Genomic DNA, 19,124 nt, shown 5'->3' on the forward strand with positions numbered 1-19,124 from the left:
GCCGAGCAGGGAGCCCGATGCGGGACTCGATCCCGGGACTCCAGGATCATGACCTGAGCCGAAGGCAGTCGCTTAACCGACTGAGCCACCCAGGCGCCCCGTGAGTATTGTTTTTATTGAGCTCCTGTTCAGTGAAATTTTATGTGCAGGGTTTCTTTTGACATTTGAGTGAAGGTACATTTCTCTAAAGAGGATTTGCATTTGCTTTCTCTAAACAAATAAGGGCACATTATTTTGGAACCATACTGAAATAAATTCCTGGCTGGGGGTTTTCAGACCACAAAAATAGTCTCACTCAGTTCAGGCCACAAACACATGTGAGGTCAGGCTCATAGTTAAAGCTCCAGAGGGATGTTTCTTTTTTCTTCTCTCTACCCAGGGCCAAAGCCAAGACAAACAAGTTTTCTTACTGGGACCCTTTGCAAGGCATTTTTTTTTTCCTAGTTCATCTTCAGGGTGTAACTTCAGGGCTCTCAGCTTCACGCAGTGACCTCCTTTCAAGCCCCCATCTTGCCTCGATGCTAGACTGTGTGTGCTGAAACCTGAGTGCCATTAAAGTTGATTTGCCAGATCAAGACACCAGCTCAGGGTTCATTTACCTCTTGGAATGCCCACTGTGATTTTGCTTTTGGTCTCTGAGGATTCCCCTTCCTTTACTCCTGCTCAGTCATGCATTTTAAAAGATTGAAAAAAAAATTTTACCTGGAATTTTTAGATATTTGGTAACAAGAAGGATTTTCATAATATCTTGCCCATTACATTTTTTTTTTTTTTTTGGTCAAAAATATATAACTATCTCTGCCATCCTACTAGAGGTGTCCTTGTAAAGCGGGAAATTCAATCATATTTGCCCCCACTACTAGCCCTTAGTAATCGATGCTGGAAACATTTTCAACACAAATACATCCTAAACCCCTCATGTCTCATATTTTCTGCCACTCAGTCAACCCCAGCTTTTATTTCTCTGCTGTCTCTAAGGCCTTTTCTGCATTGGTTTTATTATGTTACACTGTTTTTGAATATTTATGACTTTCCCCCAGTTTCTGAGCTCTCTGTATTTTCTGATGTTATTTGCTCCAGAAAAGAAGGCTCATAGCTTTGCCCTTCTTCAGATTCAACTGTGAATGGGGGGAGGGCAGGGGGAGAGTGAAGGATTCATTCCTCTGACTCTTCGCAGTGTATCTCTCAGTCTTATCTTGCCTTTTAAAATCTAACTCAGCACTACAGTTCTGACTCCACCAGCAGTCGGTCTGTGAACATAGATCTTTTCTGCCTGATTTCCCCATCTCTTAAAAAAAAGAGATTTTGTTTGTTTGATGCAGTCTGTTTCTCCTTCTTCAGTGTATTTACTAACCTCAGCTTTTCCCTGAAGCTCTTCACTTGATTCATAGTTTCCATCAACTACAAAACCACTGCAGGTCGAGTCATTTCAATCCCACCCACGCTCTCTGGTGCTGGTCCCCTCCTTGGGGCGATGTGTCAGGGGACAGCTGGAGGGCCCCACCAGCCTGGGCTTCTGTGTTTGACACTCCCACACACTGAGGAAGCTGCTGTTCCCACCCACAGTGGGATCCTGTGTGCTTTGCAGAGCATGCACTTGGGACCTCTCCGGAGTCAGTCCTAACCGTGCGATGGGTGATGTTTACTCTGATGCCAGGATGGGGCACCAGCTGTTGGTAAAGGTGATGTTTCTTCCAGTCAGGAATGAACACTTTGTTCATCTGGATTTTCCCTGTGATGTGTGTCTATCGCGGCAGGTTGTTACCCAAGAGCATTTGCACTTCACTCTTAAAAATCTCGGGTGTTAAATGACAAATGCCTTAATATTTATATGTAACATCACTGCTGCTGGGGCTGTTCTTGTCACTATAATAATAATAATGACAGAGTAGCTTTTACTTACTGTGAACTGTGTGCTAGGCTCAATGCTAATGAAGCATTTAATTCTTACAACTGTCCTAGGAGGTATGGATCATTAATATTATCATTCTCATTTTACGGAGGAGGCCATGAAGATTCAGAGATGTCAAGTAACTTGCCCAAGGTCACACAGCCAGGAAGTGGACACGTTGGCGCTCAAACTCAAGCCTTCTAAACCCAGTCCATGCTCGAAAGCATCTCATCTATCAGGACAGAAATTCAGATTTCTGATCTGTGACTATGAGCTGTTTTACAGAAGCTAGAACTTAAATTCACGTTCGTTCTGCCCTTTAAAGTAACAAATCTGAAAGTACGTAATACCATGCTGCCTGCCACGCGCAGAACTGGTTTTGGAATTCCTTTGTAAGAACTAGTGTGTGAAACGTAAGAAAAGCAATTTCTTTTTGGAGATAAACCTTGCTTTTTACCTCATTCCATGTTACCCTGCTTGATCACCTACATTATTTATCAGCTTTTACTCCTAATGCCTTTTGACAGTTTCCAAAAAGATAATTCTGTCCTCCGAGGATGGAGATTTGCCACCAATGAGGACATCCAGAAGAGGTTTCCAGGGGGAGTGGAGACCCTTCCTGAGAGGCTCCAGCATGTTCTCAGTGATGTCAGCGTTTTGAAAATAAGAGCTTGGCCTCGCAGGGTGATTACTTTGAAGGGGCAGTGCTCAGCTATACCTTTGCTTTCCGGTGTGTTTGTTTACATTCAACCTGTTACTTCACAGATATACCTAATGTTGATCTGATGTGGAGTGAAGTCTGTTTACACAAATACGCATCTAACAAAACTACTACTGTGTATAGGAAAGCATCGCACTTCCCTTGTCTGTCAGTCTCAGCAAGTCTGCTGATGTCAACACTGGAACTGGCTCTGTTTTGATTAAGAGTTCTGTTCTGTTCCTCTTTATCTCTTGAAATTAGGAAATATTGACTTGTGGATTTGGACAGATGGTGAGTAGGTCCCCGTTCCTCTTCAAGAAAAAAGAATCCGTTTTCTGCTTCCCCAGCAAAGGGAGATGAGCCCTCTGCTAAATCTGTCTCCAGCAACACTTCAAGCATCATTTTTAAAGTGCTTATTTTTTTTTTCTTACAGTGAAGGTTAAGGTTAAAGTTTCAAGCCTCATCTTAATTAGCTGCTGGCACTGAACTTAATTCTGCTGAAGTAAACAATCGTATTCAAAAATAGCAACGTTGCCATAGCAACCTAGATCAGAATCATTTGATTTTCTTTTCTGCCCCTGATTGTGCCTTACTATCTAGGCCATGATATGAAACAAATCTGCTGAAACATCCCATGTAAAATGAGATTTTAAAAAAAGCATTTAGCGGGGCAGGGCGGGGGGCGAGGTGGGGGTACATTTTTAAATGATTGCTTTAAGTGTTGCAGGGAAGCTCCTAATTCCCAATGGCTCCTGAAGGGGATTCTGTCTCAGGTTCCCTGGTCTGACAGCCTTCGCTCTTGTCCCCTGTTGGGGCTCCAGGTGCAGAAGTGCCCAAGAGCCGTGCCCCAGAACCTGGACCGGGTCAGAGGATCCAAGTTCTTATTCCAGCTCCCAGATTCTGGTCCTGAAAGTGTGAGAGCTGATAACCAGATAATCCGCCATGGCTTTTCTAGCTGCAAAGGGGTCAGGTTCTGATCCTTTAATTTGGTTATTACTTAACAACATGCAAAACGAATCTGTTTTAAATCAAGCCTCAGGCTAAACCTTAATCTCCTACTAAAGAGGAGAATTGTTAAGCATTTTTAGGATCCCGGCCTGTGATTCCTAAACTTGTATTACCTGAATCATCGAGGGAGAACGCCTCTGCCTGGCTCATCAAGGCCAACGTGGTCCTAATTATGGCAAATGTTAGCCACATGAAGATCATTTTAATGAAGAAAATTAATAAGCAGATTAGCCTTGTCCGTGGTCTAGTCACCAACCCCCTCATGCAGTGATTCTGGAGACTTGGTCTTTGTCTCAATTTTCTTGTCTGGAAAAAGAGACCCGGTGAGCCGGCTGTTGGCCCTGCCCCTGTGACCGGTTTGGTGTGTGACTTTTTTACTAAATGGAGTAGAGACACAGTATCACTTTTTGGAAGTGATAAACTGACACCGTGAAGGTTGTCGTACTTGAGAAGCTTTGCCATGAAAACAAAAACAAACCTCGAGGTCTTTCGTCCAGCCTCAGACTGGAATAATCAAGTCATGAGATCAAGCGGAGAAAAGTCAAATACACTGTTTTCTCTGTAATTCATTTTGTATGCCATTAAAAAGAAGATAGAAAAGAGACAAAGCCCAGTAGAAAAAGGGTAAAGAAGATGAATTTTTTACAGTATAGGAAACCCAAGTGGCCGCTAAGCGTCTGGAGAGCAGCTCGGCCACTTTGAGTGAGGAGGGAAATGTGACCCCACGTGAGGAGCCAGGATTGGATCTGCCCGCCCGACAGTAGCCGAGTTTGGCAAAGCTGTGGAGAAACAGGGAAACCCATACCCTGGTGGTGGGAGTGCCGCAGCCACTCTGGAGAGTGATTTGGCCGGTTCTGGTGAAATTGAAAACGCACGTTCCGTTCGACTCGGCAGTTCTACGGTTGGATGTAGAGCAAATACACAGGAAGCAGGTACCGGGGGCTCACTGTGCCAGGGAAAAATTAGACACAACCCACATGGCCATCGCAAGAGGATGAAAAATAATGCAGGATGTTCTTAGAATACTCTCAAGCAGATTCATATATAATATCGACCACGGCGGGAAGGAAAAAAATCATAAAGTGGAGGGAAAAAAAGCAAAACTTCGTATATGGAAAATAAAATTAAAATGACCATCACACAAAGCAACACGGTATTGCTTAGGGATACATAATATATGTAAGGTAAAAAAACGGGCTGGAAAGGGCGCAGAGCTGGCTCCGTAGGTAGAGCACGTGACTCGTTCTCGGGGTTGTGACTTGGAGCCCCACGTTGGGTGTAGAGATTACTTAAAAATAAAATATTTAAAAACAAATAATAAGGGCGCCTGGGTGGCTCAGTCGGTTAAGCGACTGCCTTCGGCTCAGGTCATGATCCTGGAGTCCCGGGATCGAGTCCCGCATCAGGCTCCCTGCTCAGCAGGGAGTCTGCTTCTCCCTCTGACCCTCCTGCCTCTCATGCTCTCTGTCTCTCATTCTCTCTCTCAAATAAATAAATAAAATCTTTAAAAAAAAAAAAAAGAAACAATGATAAGCAGGGCGCCTGGGTGGCTCAGTTGGTTAAGCGACTGCCTTTGGCTCAGGTCATGATCCTGGAGTCCCGGGATCGAGTCCCGCATCGGGCTCCCTGCTCAGCAGGGAGTCTGCTTCTCCCTCTGATCCTCCTCCCTCTCATGCTCTCTCTCATTCTCTCTCTCGCAAATAAATAAAATCTTTAAAAAAAAATTTAAAAAAATAACAAATAATAAAAAAATAAGACATAAATAAAAATGGCCTAGAAGGAATGAATCTGTGTGTGGAAGTGGTCAACTTTAATTAAAATATTTACTTCTTTTTGTTGTTGTTTTGATTTTAATGCCAGTGTAGTGAACATACAGTGTTCTATTAGTTTCGGGTGTACGATAGAGTGATTCAGCACTTAAAACACCCGGTGCTCATCACAAGTGCACTGCTTAATCCCCATCACCTGTTTCACTTTTTTAAGATTTCTTTTTTTTTAGATTTATTCATTTGTCAGAGAGAGAGCACGAGCAGGGGGAGTGGCAGAGGGAGAAGCAGACTCCCCGCTGAGCAGGGAGCCCCATGCGGGACTCGATCCCAGGACCACAGGATCATGACCTGAGCCGAAGGCAGATGCTTCACCAACTGAGCCACCCAGGCTTCCCAGTGCTTCCTTCTTTACTAAGAAAGAAGACTTGAAGCAAATATGACAATATGGTAGTTGTCAATGTGAAGTGGTGTGAACTTGGATATCCTAGTTCTTTGTAATCTTCAGAACATTTTAGTTTCTTAAGAAAATATAAAATGCCAAGGTACAGGTAAGATAGCTTACCAATCAGATGGCAGAGAGGAGCCTTATTAATTGCCCTGGGCACTTAATTTTAGGGCTCTTCACCGATCATACATATTTTTGGCTTTTTCCAGCATTCACTTCTGTTCTCAGCGGTTGCCTTTTAGAGGACCCTAGCTTCTGCCCATTGCATCTGTTCACCATTAGGAGGAAGGGTGACAGCATATGCCACCTCCCCTCTGGGTGATTCATCAGGATTAGCTCTCAGATGTAAACAAGTACAGCCTCAGACTGCGGTGTCAAAAGCACCTGACCAGACCACCCATCCTTTGAAGTGTTAATTTGGATTAAATATCTTGAGATCCACACCCTGCCCCCGCCCCTTTGTGAGTCTGCGGGTTTTGTCCTTTAAAGGAACAGTTGCAAATTCTAAAATGTTCAAGCTGCAGATGGCAGGCTTGCTATCAGGCAAAAGGAGGCATACGCCTGTGATTTTTTTGGTCATTAATTTTACGTTATTAAAGAGACAGAAAATAAGGTACCGTAGAACTCCAATGCCAGCGTTATTGTACCGAGGTGGAAAGTCACATGAGACCAGAAAGCGGAATCAGAGTGAGTTACCGATGGGGTATAATGAATTGAGCCCCTTTACTTGCAGGGCAGAAACCAAACAGTTCTTGGACAGCCAAGGGGTAGGAGAAAAGACTGCTGTGAAAACAAAGGGGAAGGAAAGGAAGATTGTCTTGGAGGACAGTGGAATAGAAAGTTTAGGGAAAAAAAGTGCGCAGACACCTTATTATTTAACCCACAGACTGGGGTGATCTCTGGCATCAAAACTCAGCCCCCCGGGACACAGGATGTATGGCAGGAACATATATGTGATGGCTGTATCCTGATACGTGTATACATGTAATGAATCGTGTGCCCCAGGGCCCTTTTGAGAGGGAACGAGGGTGCTATTAATAATTAATTGAGACAACAGGCATCAACGGGGGTTGTCCTGAGCAAACCTCCCAGTCGCCTTACTGTTCACCTTAGTAATCATGCACCTTTACATCTTTATTTGAAAATGAAATTCATCAAGTAACACAGACCATCAAAAAGTTTCCAATTTATCTATCTTGTGCTAGCACTGCTTTAGGCCCTGGGGGTACAGCAGGGAAACAAATGCCATAAGCCGGAGAAGACAGACAATAAACAAATCATACATTATTAGACGCTACTGGGTTTACATGGAAATGCAAGGCAGAGAAGGGATAGAGGGACAGTCAGGGCCTAGAGGAGTGAGGGAAAGGTCATTTTAAATAGTGTGCTCAGGGAAGGCACACATTGGGAGGATCTGTGGTTTCAAGGCTGCCCAGAGCCGAAAGAAATCAAAGACTTAATAAAAGAAGAGAATTATCAGGATTTAAGGAAAGAAGGAATTGTGGCTCATACAGAAGATCGGTCACCAATACTCTCTGCCTCCCCCTACAGAAGAATTTTTCACCCTCATCCTCTTAAAATCAGGCTTGGCCATATGAATTGACATTGGCCAGTGATTTGTGAACAGACGTGACAGGGCTTTCCCAGTCACTGCCTGCTCCCCCGGGCTCTTTTCCCTCTGCTGTCACAGTCACTAAGCAATGTTGAGGTGGTGGCTGCCCCGTTGGCCTGGGTTCCAGGGCAAAGGGCAAGCATGACACAGATCTACCGGTATGACACAGAGCTGTAAGTAGTGAGAAATGATCCTTTGTTGTTTAAGCCCCTGAGATTTGGCACTTGCTTGTTACATAGCATAACCCAGCCCATCCTGACTGATACAGGAGCCCTCACTGAGAAGATGACATCTGAACAGAGACCTGAGGACATGAGAGAACCAACCATGCAGAAATGTGGAGAAAGCGTGTTCCACACAGAGGAACAGCAGCTGCAGAGGTTCTGAAAAGGGAGCCAGATTTCTCAAGGCAATGATGCAGACGTGTTGCTCCACTCAGACTTCCACGCAGCCTGTGGGGCTGGAGGTATAGGACTTAATCTTGCTCACCCAGTGATGCTGTTCACTCCTCTTTTCCTCTGCAGGGTATGGAGTGGAGTGGCAGGGGTGAGAGGAACAGAAGAGGGTAGGAAGGAACAAAAGATCTGGGCAGGGAGATGCGGCCTGCAGAGCGGGGCTCCAGATCCTTGGGCAATATATATTAATATATTAAAAATGACAGTGTCACCCATGTAGAGAGCCTGTGGGGCCTCGGAAGTCTGACTGTTCTCATAAAGGAGAGGCGTCAGTGCATCCAAATTGTGTTAATCCGTGACCACTGATGACCAAGACATGCCCCCTCCCCACTCCCCTTGTTCTTCTTACACCCACGACTTAGAGCCACACAGAACCCAAGGAGCCTCCAACAGATGAACCAAAGCAGTGGGGCCACATGTAGGAGTGTGCCGTGCACCCCCCTGAGAAAGGGGGCAGCTGTTCCCTTTGAGCAACATAAAAGCAGACTGTATGAGCCACACTTCCTTAAATCCTGATAATTCTCTTCTTTTATTAAGTCTTTGATTTCTTTCGGCTCTGTGCAGCCTTGAAACCACAGATCCTCCCAGTTAGCAGTTGCGAGTAAAAGAAAGTCTGAACAAATAAGGTGGAGTGGGCGGCTATTGAGGCTGGTGCATGAGGGAGACAGAATTCTAAATATCAAATCCATTTAGGAAAAACGTGTTAAAGTTGAAAGCTAAAATGTTTCACAGAGATAAAATCCTGCTGCGTATTTATCAACCACAGACGTAGCCATGGAAGATTCTCTAGAAGAAACCCGCATTAAACATCTGGGTTTCTAAAGGCTAATGGCGTCTCACAGAATGCAACCATTAATCTCAAATCCTCCATGCTAATTGATTGCCTGGCATTACTGAACAAACTATCATCTGTAACTCCTAAAGATATAAAAATACTTTTAGTTTTGTAAGAGTCCCAAACATCTGTATGTTAGCTGTTTTCTCTCCAGTTGAAAGAAAATTTAACAAACGGATGCTCTAGTAGATAGGTGACCTTGAAACAATGCATGCAAAAGCCTGGCCATACCCAGCGCCATCCTCCTCCCTTTCTTCTTGTCAATTCCTAAAGAAAGTCTATTCGTGATGGAAGCAAATTGCGATAAAAAGGGAAATTCCAGGGGTGCCCGGGTGGCTCAGTCGTTAAGCGTCTGCCTTCGGCTCAGGTCATGATCCCAGGGTCCTGGGATCAAGCCCCGCATGGGGCTCCCTGCTCTGCAGGAAGCCTGCTTCTCCCTCTCCCACTCCCCCTGCTTGTGTTCCCTCTCTCGCTGTGTCTCTCTCTGTCAAATAAATAAATAAAATCTTAAAAAAAAAAAAAAGGGAAATTCCACTCAATTTAGATAATGCCAAAATCACTGGGACTGGGGCCCTTGCTGAGAAAAATAAAATGGTTTCAAGGTCTGAGAAGGGAGGAATGCATGATACAAATGGGTACCAGCAAGAAAGGCACTGTGCAGGATCAACACCAAAGGCGCCTGGGGGCAAGGCAAAGCAATATATTACAACGCAGTGGGATGCAGCATTCACTTCCTACTCTTCCCAGAATCCAGCCTTTGAGCCACTGTTCCTCTCAAGGGGTAAGAGGCATTATTGGCATTTGGGGGAGGATGATTCTTTGTGGTATGGGATTGATCTGTGCCTTATAGGATATTTACATCCTTGACCCTACTCACTAAATACAAGTAGCATTTTCCAATCCCTGACACACAAACATCCCCAGACTCTCCCTAGAGTAGACATTACTGTCCCAAGTTGAGAGCCCTACAAATCTGGGCTATGTTAATATAAGAACAAGGTGCGGTTTGAACTTAGCTGTGAGGGTGCAGGGACTGACTGAGTTATCAAAGATCGCCATGCTGTCCGTATGTAGGCGCATCAGGAAAAGAAAAGCAATTAACTCTATTTGCTGGCAAAGAAATCCCAGATATCCGAAAGGCTGCCAACAGCCACATGATTAGAGAGATAGCTTTGTTGTTGGTAGTAAAGCAAGTTTTCAAAGGAAGTCAACGACTGAAATGAGCTGTGGACGGTGTTCAAAAGAACTGATGTAGTAAATAACTCAACCCATGTTGTCATTGCTCTTCTGGAAAGGCGAAGGAGGGTTTCTTTGAAAATGAGTTGCAATCTGCTTGATATTTACATGAAAAACGGAGGAGACCAGCCCAGTTTTTAGGCTCATTGGGTTCAAATCAGTTATTGACCAGTTCCTTAACAAGTACATGCTGTGCTACTGGGAGGGTTCTGGGTCAATGGCTGCCTCGGGTGGCAGTTTGAGGAACTCCCCAGCTTTCTCAGTGTCACTGCTGAGGATCTTCCTTCTCTCTTCCACTCTCCCCATTGACCCTTCTCAGCCCCTGTCTTCCTGCCTTACGTCCCCGGGACTAGATCATCTTTGGGGGAGAAGGTGGGAAGGGACAGCTCATCCTGCCATCGTGGGATCCCTTGCCTGCCCCCCTCTCCCCTTGGCTCTGTAATAGCCACTACCATTTGTTAGATAAGGACTGTTTGCCAAGCCCTGGGCTAAGGCTTTTTTTGTTTGTGTTAATATTAAAGTAGGCCACCAAAGGAAGTTTTAACGATTATTCCTCCAGAGGTTGTTTTCATTATTTTTCTTGAGAGAATCCCAAACTCATAGAAAACTTGCAAGTACAATACAAAGAACTTTTTTTTCCCCACGAATTATTTGAGAGTAAGTTGCCAACCTGATGCCCACCACCCCTGATTTTCCTATGAACAAGGACATCCTCTTCCATAACCCAATGAAACTCTCAAAATCAGGAAGTTTAGTGGGGTACATTATTACCATCTAATCCTCAGCTCCCACTCAGGCGATCCCGGGAATGTTCTTTATAGCAAAAAGATCCAGGTGAAAATCATGTGCTGTGTTTAGTTGTCATGTCTCTCTGGTGCCCTTCAGTGTGGAACCGCCTTGCTCACTCTTCTCTGGGTTCTCATGACCTTGGCACGTCTGAAGAGTATAGGCCAGTCCTTTTGCAGAATGTCCCTCAATTTGGTTTTGTCTGCCACTTCCTCATAATCGGGTTCAGGTGATGCAGCTTTGGCAGGACTATCAGAAAAGGGGCTCAGGGTCTTCCTGTTGCATCTGGTCCCATGGCAACAGGATTTCGATTGGTCCCCTCACTTAGGTGACTTGATTGAGGTGATATGTGCCAGGTTTCTCCACAATGAAGTTATTCTTTTTCCATTTGTGACTAATAAGTATTTTAGGGGGAAGTACTCTGAGACTGCAACTATCCTGTTCCTCAACAAACTTTCAATTATTTTATGGATTCATGGTTTTCTGTTTTAATAAATGGTCTGTCATCTGTTACTCTCATTTTATTTTCATGCTCAAGTTGTTCCAGATGTGGCCAGGTGATCCCTTTCGAGCTGGCCTCTACTCCCGCTTGACAAGCCCCATCAGTATTTGAGCATTCTAGAACAATAAAATATACCAGTCCCATCATGTACTTTCCTGTAACCACCCTGGAATCAGCCATTCATCAAGGTGGCTAAGTGGTTTGTTGTTGGGCTCCTTATATGGTGGGCCAGTGAATGTCTGTCCACGTGTGGGCCTACGTGTGTCTCATACCACATGTGTCCATATCCTTGGATGCTTTGGCTTATCTACTTCTCTGTTCCTTGTCTTACCGCAGAAGTTCTCGAAGAGAGACCATTTACTGAAACTCTTGTAGATGAGAAAGCCAAAGCTCAGCAAGGTAGTATGCTGTCTAGCTAGTAGCAAGACTAAAGGCAAATCCCCAAATCCCTTCTCCTTTTCTAAAACCACCCACTGTATCACACAACTTTCTTCATCATTAGCAAGTGCAAATATTTTTATGATAGCTACTAATTGAGTTAGTGGGGGTGAGGGGCGTGTGTGTGGAATTAAAGCTAGTAATTTAGTAAAGCTTCTATCAGAGCAGAAAAAGAAAATATAATATTTTGATTTAAAGTATAAAGTTTTAAAGAATAAAACTGGTTGGTGCGTAAGGAATTCTGCAAATTATTTGTGTGGGATCTTTCCTAGAACACGTTGAGAGGAAAGTCCTTTGTTTCAGAAGAGCTGAGAGATTCCCATGTTAAGAATTAGGGTTCCCAGAGAGGTACAGAAAGTGAGATCAGGGACTAGGGTTTGGCTCCAATTCTGGCTTCGTATTGTCTATTATTGAGTCACTTAGTTTATTTGTTACTCTTTTAAAAAACACAAAGGTGATGATTTTAATTGAGAGACAAAGAGTCTATAGGATGAGTGTAGGGAATAGAGAAAGACAGTGTCTGAACTGTGTAAATGCCCAGCACTGTCTACATTAGGGGTCTTTACTGCATTTGTACTATTAGTTTCAGGGGTAGAATCTAGTGATTCATCACTTGCATTTAATACCCAGTGCTCTCCTTACATCACGTGCCCTCCTTAATGCCCATCACCCAGTTACCCCATCTCCCCACCCCCCTCCCCTCCAGCAACCCTCAGTTTGTTCCCTATAGTTAAGAGTCTCCAATATATGCTTTGTAAATTAATGCTTAAATAATAAGATCTAGTATCAGGACTAATAACTGTGGTAATTTAGTCTCCTTGGGTCGCCATAACAAAATGCCATAGACTGGGTGGCCTAAACAACAGAAATTTATTTCCGCAGAGTTGTAGAGACTGGAAGTCTGAGATCACAATGCCACTATGGCTGGGTTCTGGGAAGGGCTTCCTGGCTTCGAGAAGGCCACCTTCTCATTGTGTCCTCTCATGGTCCTCCCTCAGTTCCTGCACGTGGACAGAGAGAGAGAGAGAGAGACAGAAAAAAAGAGAGATCTCTTCCTCTTTTTATAAAGCCACCACTCCTATCAGATTTGGCTTCCACCCTTACAATTTCATTTAACCCTAATAACCTCCTAAAAGCCCCATCTCCAAATACAGTCACATTAGGGGTTAGGGCTTCAACATAAGAATTTTGGAGGGCCACACCTCAGTCCATAGCATAGTGATAGGCATAAATGATATTTAAAAACATCTTCTGGAAACTATAATGTGATGTGAAAATAGCTGTGAGCTGTTGGTAACAAAGTCATAGGTACTGCTGCTAATAGGTTTGTTGCCTACATTTATTATGGAAGGAAATGCTTAATTTCTGGTAGAGGTTAGTGAAAATAAAGATATGATTTTTTTCCCCATCCAAATTCACAGCTACCCTGAACCTCTATGCAAAGACCATAGATGAAGAACTGCTAAAACATGCAAATAAGATGTGCTTGTTTTGAGCAAACAAGGGGCATAACCCCAGGATGGTGGGAATCAATTCTGGAATCAGCTAATCCTGCCCATTACCAGTCACCCGAGAGCAGTAGGTGCGGTGAATTGAAGAGACATCATCTGCTTTTGGCTTTTTTGAATATGTGTTCGAGTATTGGAATGTGTTCTCTCTTGCAGACACCAGTCACCCAAATAGTGAACAAAATGATTCCTGGACCTCTGAGAACTTCTGGCTTGACCCTGGTGTGAAGGGCCAGACGGAGACCAAGGCGGAGGATGATGGGCTTCGGAAATCCCTGGATAGATTCTATGAAATGTTTGGCCATCCCCAGCCAGCCGCTAGAAATCCACTCTCCGCATCCGTCTGCCAGTGCCTGTCTCAGAAAATCAACGAACTCAAGGGCCAGGAGAACCAAAAGTACGCCCTTCGCAGTTTTCAGATGGCCCAGGTCATCTTCAACCGGGACGGCGGCTCCGTCTTACGGAGGCATTCCAAGGACACCCACTTCTACCCACGGGGAGAAGGAGGTGTGTCTCTGGATGATGAAAAGCCCACCCCGGGACTTTCAAAAGACATCATTCGTTTCCTCTTGCAGCAGGAGGTGATGAAAGATCTCTAAGTAGCTCCCGGTGGTAAGAAAAGGCAGTGTGGCGGATGGCCCTGTGGCCCACGCTGTCAGGGCCCCACCCACATCCCCTCGGGCCTCTCTGGCCAGCCCTGTGGGTGCAGCCCCCTGTGAGCTGATACCGGAGCCAGGTCAGCCCACATGGAGAGCCAGCAGTGTTTGTGGGCCTGAGAGCCCCTGTGTCCACACTACCTCCCACCCCACCCCACCCTACCACTTCCTTTGACTTAAGGCCAGCGACTGACTGGTTGGGAAATCCAAAAGCACAGCTTCCTTGTCCCGAGGAAGGAAGGACATGTTCTGAGGCATAATTTACTCTCCAGGACTCCCCTCTGGATCAGGCCAAGACTGGGCCTTCCCACGAAATCACACCTTGCTCGGCTTCTTCTGTCTCCCTGTCCTCCTTCTCCCGTTCACCTACTGGTGTCTCCTGGGAGCTTTTCCTTAATAAAGCTCTTGTACCTGAATCCTTGACTCAAAGTCTGCTTCTAGGAGAACCCAACCTAAGAGAACAGACTTTTTCTTTTTCTTTTTTTTTTTTTTAATTTTTTTTTTTATTCTTATGTTAATCCCCATACATTACATCATTAGCTCTAGATGAAGTGTTCCATGATTCATTGTTCGTGCACAACACCCAGTGCTCCATGCAGAACGTGCCCTCCTCAATCAATACCCACCACCAGGCCAACCCATCCTCCCACCCCCTCCCCTCTAGAACCCTGTTTGTTTTTCAGAGTCCATCTTCTCTCATGGTTCGTCCACCCCTCCGATTTCCCCCGCGAGAACAGACTTTTTCATTAGATGAGTCTTTTGAAGGATTTAAAGCTCTGTGCCGAATCAAGTATAAGAATCCTACCAAGTTGTAAAACTGAGACCATGTGGTTGAGAATGTATTTCCCAAAATACATTTAAGATTTAAATATGGTTTAAGATGCATCACATATTAATCATACCCTTGCCTCTCCAAAGCCAGAATTCCCTGTTTTATAATACTAACAGGGCGTGGAAGGAACATTTGGACCCTCTAAAATAAGAGCTAAGATTCGCAAATTAAAAAAAAAAAAAAAGGAAAGAAAGGCTCTTTGTCTCCACCAGATTGCCAGTGTGAAAGGTGTGAGGAAAACAAATGTGCGCCACCTACTGAAGTCTGTGTAAGCTCCATCAGGCCACGCCAGGCTGACGAGGTACGGCCTTGGCCGTCCGTGGAGGAAGAGAAAAAGGAATCCTTTGCCCGGGTGGATTCCTCCCCGGCATTGTTGCCTTCTGCCTGCCTGCTACCAGCACCCTCGGCACCTTCAGAACAGTTGGCCCCTCGCCCCTGTCCTGTCCTTGCTTCGTGGTTTTAACTAGCTGGCCCGGGCTTGTGCCGGCAGGTGCTCCGCTCCACGGCCGTGTCCTGAACCCCCATTCGAGACTCAGGGGGTCGAATGACATCACCTGGCACCAAGCTCTCTGAAACTGTCATTGGAGGCCTCCTGCTGATCCCTGCCTTGACAGCCCTTCTCATACATGACACTGACGGAAGGAGGTTCGTCTTTCTTTCGGGGGAAACCGAGAAGCTGGCCACCCTGTGCAGATAGATTTTGAGAAACTGGAGGTGAAATTTGGTTGGCCTAAGACAGAAGCTTGCCAGAAAGCGGATTTTGCAAATAGATCGGCTTCCAAGTGTCCATGAAGAGTGAGGGAGCCCTCTCAGGCAGGTCTCTTGGGAACGCTTGGCTGGGGAGAGGAGACTTCTAAAGGTCAGCAACTCCATACTGGGGCTTCCAGTTCTGAGACGATCAGAGGTAAGAAACAGTGTTTCACACTGAAGTGCAGAAACACCACTGGAAGGAGACCCAAATGGTAGGAAAGAGGAAAGGAGTAGGTCTTTCAGAGATACTTGAGGAAACAAGACTCCAGGTTTTTGGGCGCCTGGGTGGCTCAGTTGGTTAAGCGACTGCCTTCGGCTCAGGTCATGATCCTGGAGTCCCGGGATCGGGTCCCGCATCGGGCTCCCTGCTCGGCGGGGAGTCTGCTTTTCCCTCTGACCCTCCTCCCTCTCATGCTCTCTGTCTCTCTCTCAAATAAATAAATAAATAAAATCTTTAAAAAAAAAAAAGACTCCAGGTTTTTCTCTGACAAGCAATCATGTGACTCTCTCCCCAGGGGCTTCTCCTATTCACCTGGCCCCGAAATAATCGGGAAACCGGGGGTACTTATCATGGACCATGTGCAGGTTGAATTTTAAGGTCCGGTAGTTTTATTGTTTTTTAGTGTGGAGCCAGTTAATGGATGACTCTGAAGAATGCTGTGGTTTTTAGTATTATTCAGTCGCTGAAAGAAATATTGGAGATTAGTTTACATGGCCACTAACAGGAGGAGACTGGATTATTTTCTACTGTTCTTAAAGAACAGAAGATGGAAGCTACTTCTGTTTGGCAGAGAGATTTTAGTTATCAGTGATTTTGTAGCCTTTTTTATTCTGGGTGCTGAGGGTGCTCAGCAGGAGACAGACTCTGAGACCAAAGAATTTAGAAATCTAAAAGCCAAAATCACCTTAGGGTTAAAAAAAGAAGAAGAAAAGAGTGTGCTGTGTGTTTGGTTACATCTGAGTAAGTGCTTGTGACAGGTCAGTACAATTTGATTCCCTGCAATCTCGCTCTCTAATTTGATCTTCGTGAGGTTCGGATGGCATTTTCCATTTATCTCTGTTTACCTTTAATAAAGACTAAGAGATAAGGATATTAAGGCTCTGGCCTTTGGCATTATCGTCTGTTTCTGCCCTGCAGATCACTTCACCAACGTCTTATCATCCCGTGAACAATTTGACTGGCCTGTGATATCCTCTGCGGCCCTTTCCAGCAGTCTCCATGAGGGTGGATTTGCCTGCAGGAACATCAGAACTCTGAAGAAGAGAAATTGTTACCAGTGTTTCAAGTTTGTATGGCGGCTACTCACTCCATTAGTCATTGCTTTGCATGACCTGCGTGAGTACATGCCACAGATTTTAGTACCAGTCATTAGCACAAAACAATATGGAGATACTTTTAAAACTTTTCATTGAATCACACCTATCACACAGAAAAGTATTTCTAAGTGAACCCCTTGATGATTTTCACAAACTGAACCCTGAACCCACCCGTGCGCCCAGCATCCAGCTCAAGTGACAGAGATCACCAGCCAACCCAGGCGGCTCCCTTCTGAGTGAGGATTTTCATCTGGAGAACAGATGAGAATGGTTTGCTCAGACCCTTTGTTTCTCAAACTGCTGACACCATACCGTAGGCACCACATGGAAAAACAATGTTTCTTTTCACTGTTATCTCTTTGGTTTAATATGCTAGAAAAATATATAACTACTGCATCTAATCTGTGCTTTTACAGATAGCACGGAGGATAAGCCTAATATAAATATTTAAAATTTAAAAGTGAACTGAATTAGGGGGGTCTGGGTGTCTCAGTCGGTTAAGCATCTGACTCCTGATTTCAGCTCAGGTCTTGATCTTAGGGCGGTAATATCGAGCCCTGTGTTGGGCTCTGTGTTCAGCAGAGTCTGCTTGAGATTCTCTATCCCTCTCCCTCTTCCCCTACCTGCCCCCTCGCGTGCTCTCTAAATAAATAAATAAATAAATAAATAATCTTTTAAAATTAATTAATTTATTTATTTATTTTTAAGATTTTATTTATTTATTTGACAGAGAGAGAGAGAGATCGTGAGAACAGGAACACAAGCAGGGGGAGTGGGAGAGGGAGAAGCAGGCTTCCTGCTGAGCAGGGAGCCTGATGTGGGACTCAATCCCAGGACCCTGGGATCATGACCTGAGCCAAAGGCAGACGCTTAACAACTGAGCCACCCAGGCGCCCATAAATAATCTTTTTTTAAAAAGTGAATTGAATTAGCGAAAAAGTTAACAGTGCAGACAACGTATAGATATGTCAAAAATTACACAGCTGGTATACCAGAAAATGACTGAAATCTGGAAGACAATGGGATAGATAATCTATCCTACCTTATAGTATTCCACCATCTCTCTCCTGGAACACTGCAAGAAACTTCTATCAGATCAAGCCACATCTTCCTTTGCCTGTCTTTGCCCTGCAGCCATGTCGCAAATCCTTTTAAAAAGCAAAACACAGTCAGCAAATTAAAGAGAAGGGACTAGCCTTGTCAAATATGAAAACATTTTTAACTCTACAGTAACACAAGCAGCAACAAAAAGAGACAAATCTAAGAAAAAGAGTTCGGCCCATAGATATAAATGCACATGGAAATTGAGAATTTGATGAAGGTAGCATTTCAAATTTGTAAGGAGAAGGTGGAATTTTTAGCAGATGGTTTTAGAGTAATTGGCTCCCCAATGGGGGGAGGAGAGTATTCTTCACCTCACTCTTGATATCCAAATGAATTTTAGATGGATTAAAAATAAAAAGATAAAATCATAAAAATGCTAGAATAAAAAGTGAACGATGTAGATACATTCATGTGCACCAGTCGCACCAGCAGGCCCGGTGTCTCCCAGCCCTCCATGCAATGGCAGGTGGTGATCTAGGGCATCCCCCTGTATCTGCCCAATGATATCCATGTAGGCATCACATGCAGGGATCCAGTGGGAGCTTAAGCAAAACCAGAACAAAGTAGACCAAAACAGCGTTGCAAGGGCTCAGAAAACTGTCACTGAAACTATAGACTACAGGGCGCCTGGGTGGCTCAGTCGTTAAGCATCTGCCTTCGGCTCAGGTCATGATCCCAGTGTCCTGGATTCGAGTCCCACATCGGGCTCCCTGCTCGGCAAGAAGCCTGCTTCTCCCTCTCCCATTCCCCCTGCTTGTGTTCCTGCTCTCGCTATCTCTCTCTCTGTCAAATAAATAAATAAAATCTTTAAAAAAAAAAAAAGAAACTATAGACTACAAAAGTAAACCTTAAAAAAAAATTCCAAAGCTCAAACAGGGTGGCTGCCTACTAAAATAGAAGATTTATATAAGATTAAGAGTCTCCTAACATAATATGCAAAATGCCCAGGATACAGTAAAAAAAAAATCACTTGTCATACCAAGAACCAGGAAAATCACAATGTGAGTGAGAAAAGATAGTCAACTGACACCAATAGTGAGATGAATCAGATGTTGGAACTATCTGGCAGAGATTTTAAAGCAGTTACCATAAAATGGTTTCAGCAAGTAATTATGAAATCCCTTGAAACATATGAAGAAATATAAAACCTCCTCAAAGAAATAGAAGTTACAAAAAAGAACCAAGTGGAAATTATAGAACTGAAAAGCAGAGCCACCAAAATTAAAAAAAAAACAACAAAAAACCTCATTGGATGGGTTCAATGGTAGAGTGGAGATGAC

At 44.4% G+C, this 19,124-nt stretch overlaps 1 protein-coding gene and 1 long non-coding RNA gene across 6 annotated transcripts in view; one reads left to right on the plus strand and one right to left on the minus strand.

Annotated features, from left to right (window-relative positions):
• The window catches only part of SHLD1 (shieldin complex subunit 1), an 81,486-nt gene extending 67,229 nt beyond the window's left edge, over positions 1-14,257 (plus strand). For 4 of the 5 annotated variants that reach the window (XM_081833199.1, XM_081833203.1, XM_081833201.1 and 1 more), the window contains exons 3-4: positions 11,576-11,638; positions 13,342-14,257. In XM_081833199.1, the coding sequence (XP_081689325.1) occupies positions 11,576-11,638; positions 13,342-13,784 (506 nt within the window). In that variant the 3' untranslated portion in view covers positions 13,785-14,257. The remainder of the gene's footprint in view (positions 1-11,575; positions 11,639-13,341) is intronic. The other variant, XM_006735489.3, reaches the window with a different exon arrangement.
• The window catches only part of LOC145723828 (uncharacterized), a 55,606-nt gene extending 37,500 nt beyond the window's left edge, over positions 1-18,106 (minus strand). The window contains exon 1 of the long non-coding RNA XR_014149151.1: positions 17,783-18,106. This is a non-coding gene — a long non-coding RNA (uncharacterized LOC145723828). The remainder of the gene's footprint in view (positions 1-17,782) is intronic.
• Positions 18,107-19,124: the final 1,018 nt, after the last annotated feature.

The sequence above is a fragment of the Leptonychotes weddellii genome, chromosome 10 (genome assembly GCF_054177405.1).
Source record: "Leptonychotes weddellii isolate Sample4059 chromosome 10, ASM5417740v2, whole genome shotgun sequence".
Classification (NCBI taxonomy): domain Eukaryota; kingdom Metazoa; phylum Chordata; class Mammalia; order Carnivora; family Phocidae; genus Leptonychotes; species Leptonychotes weddellii.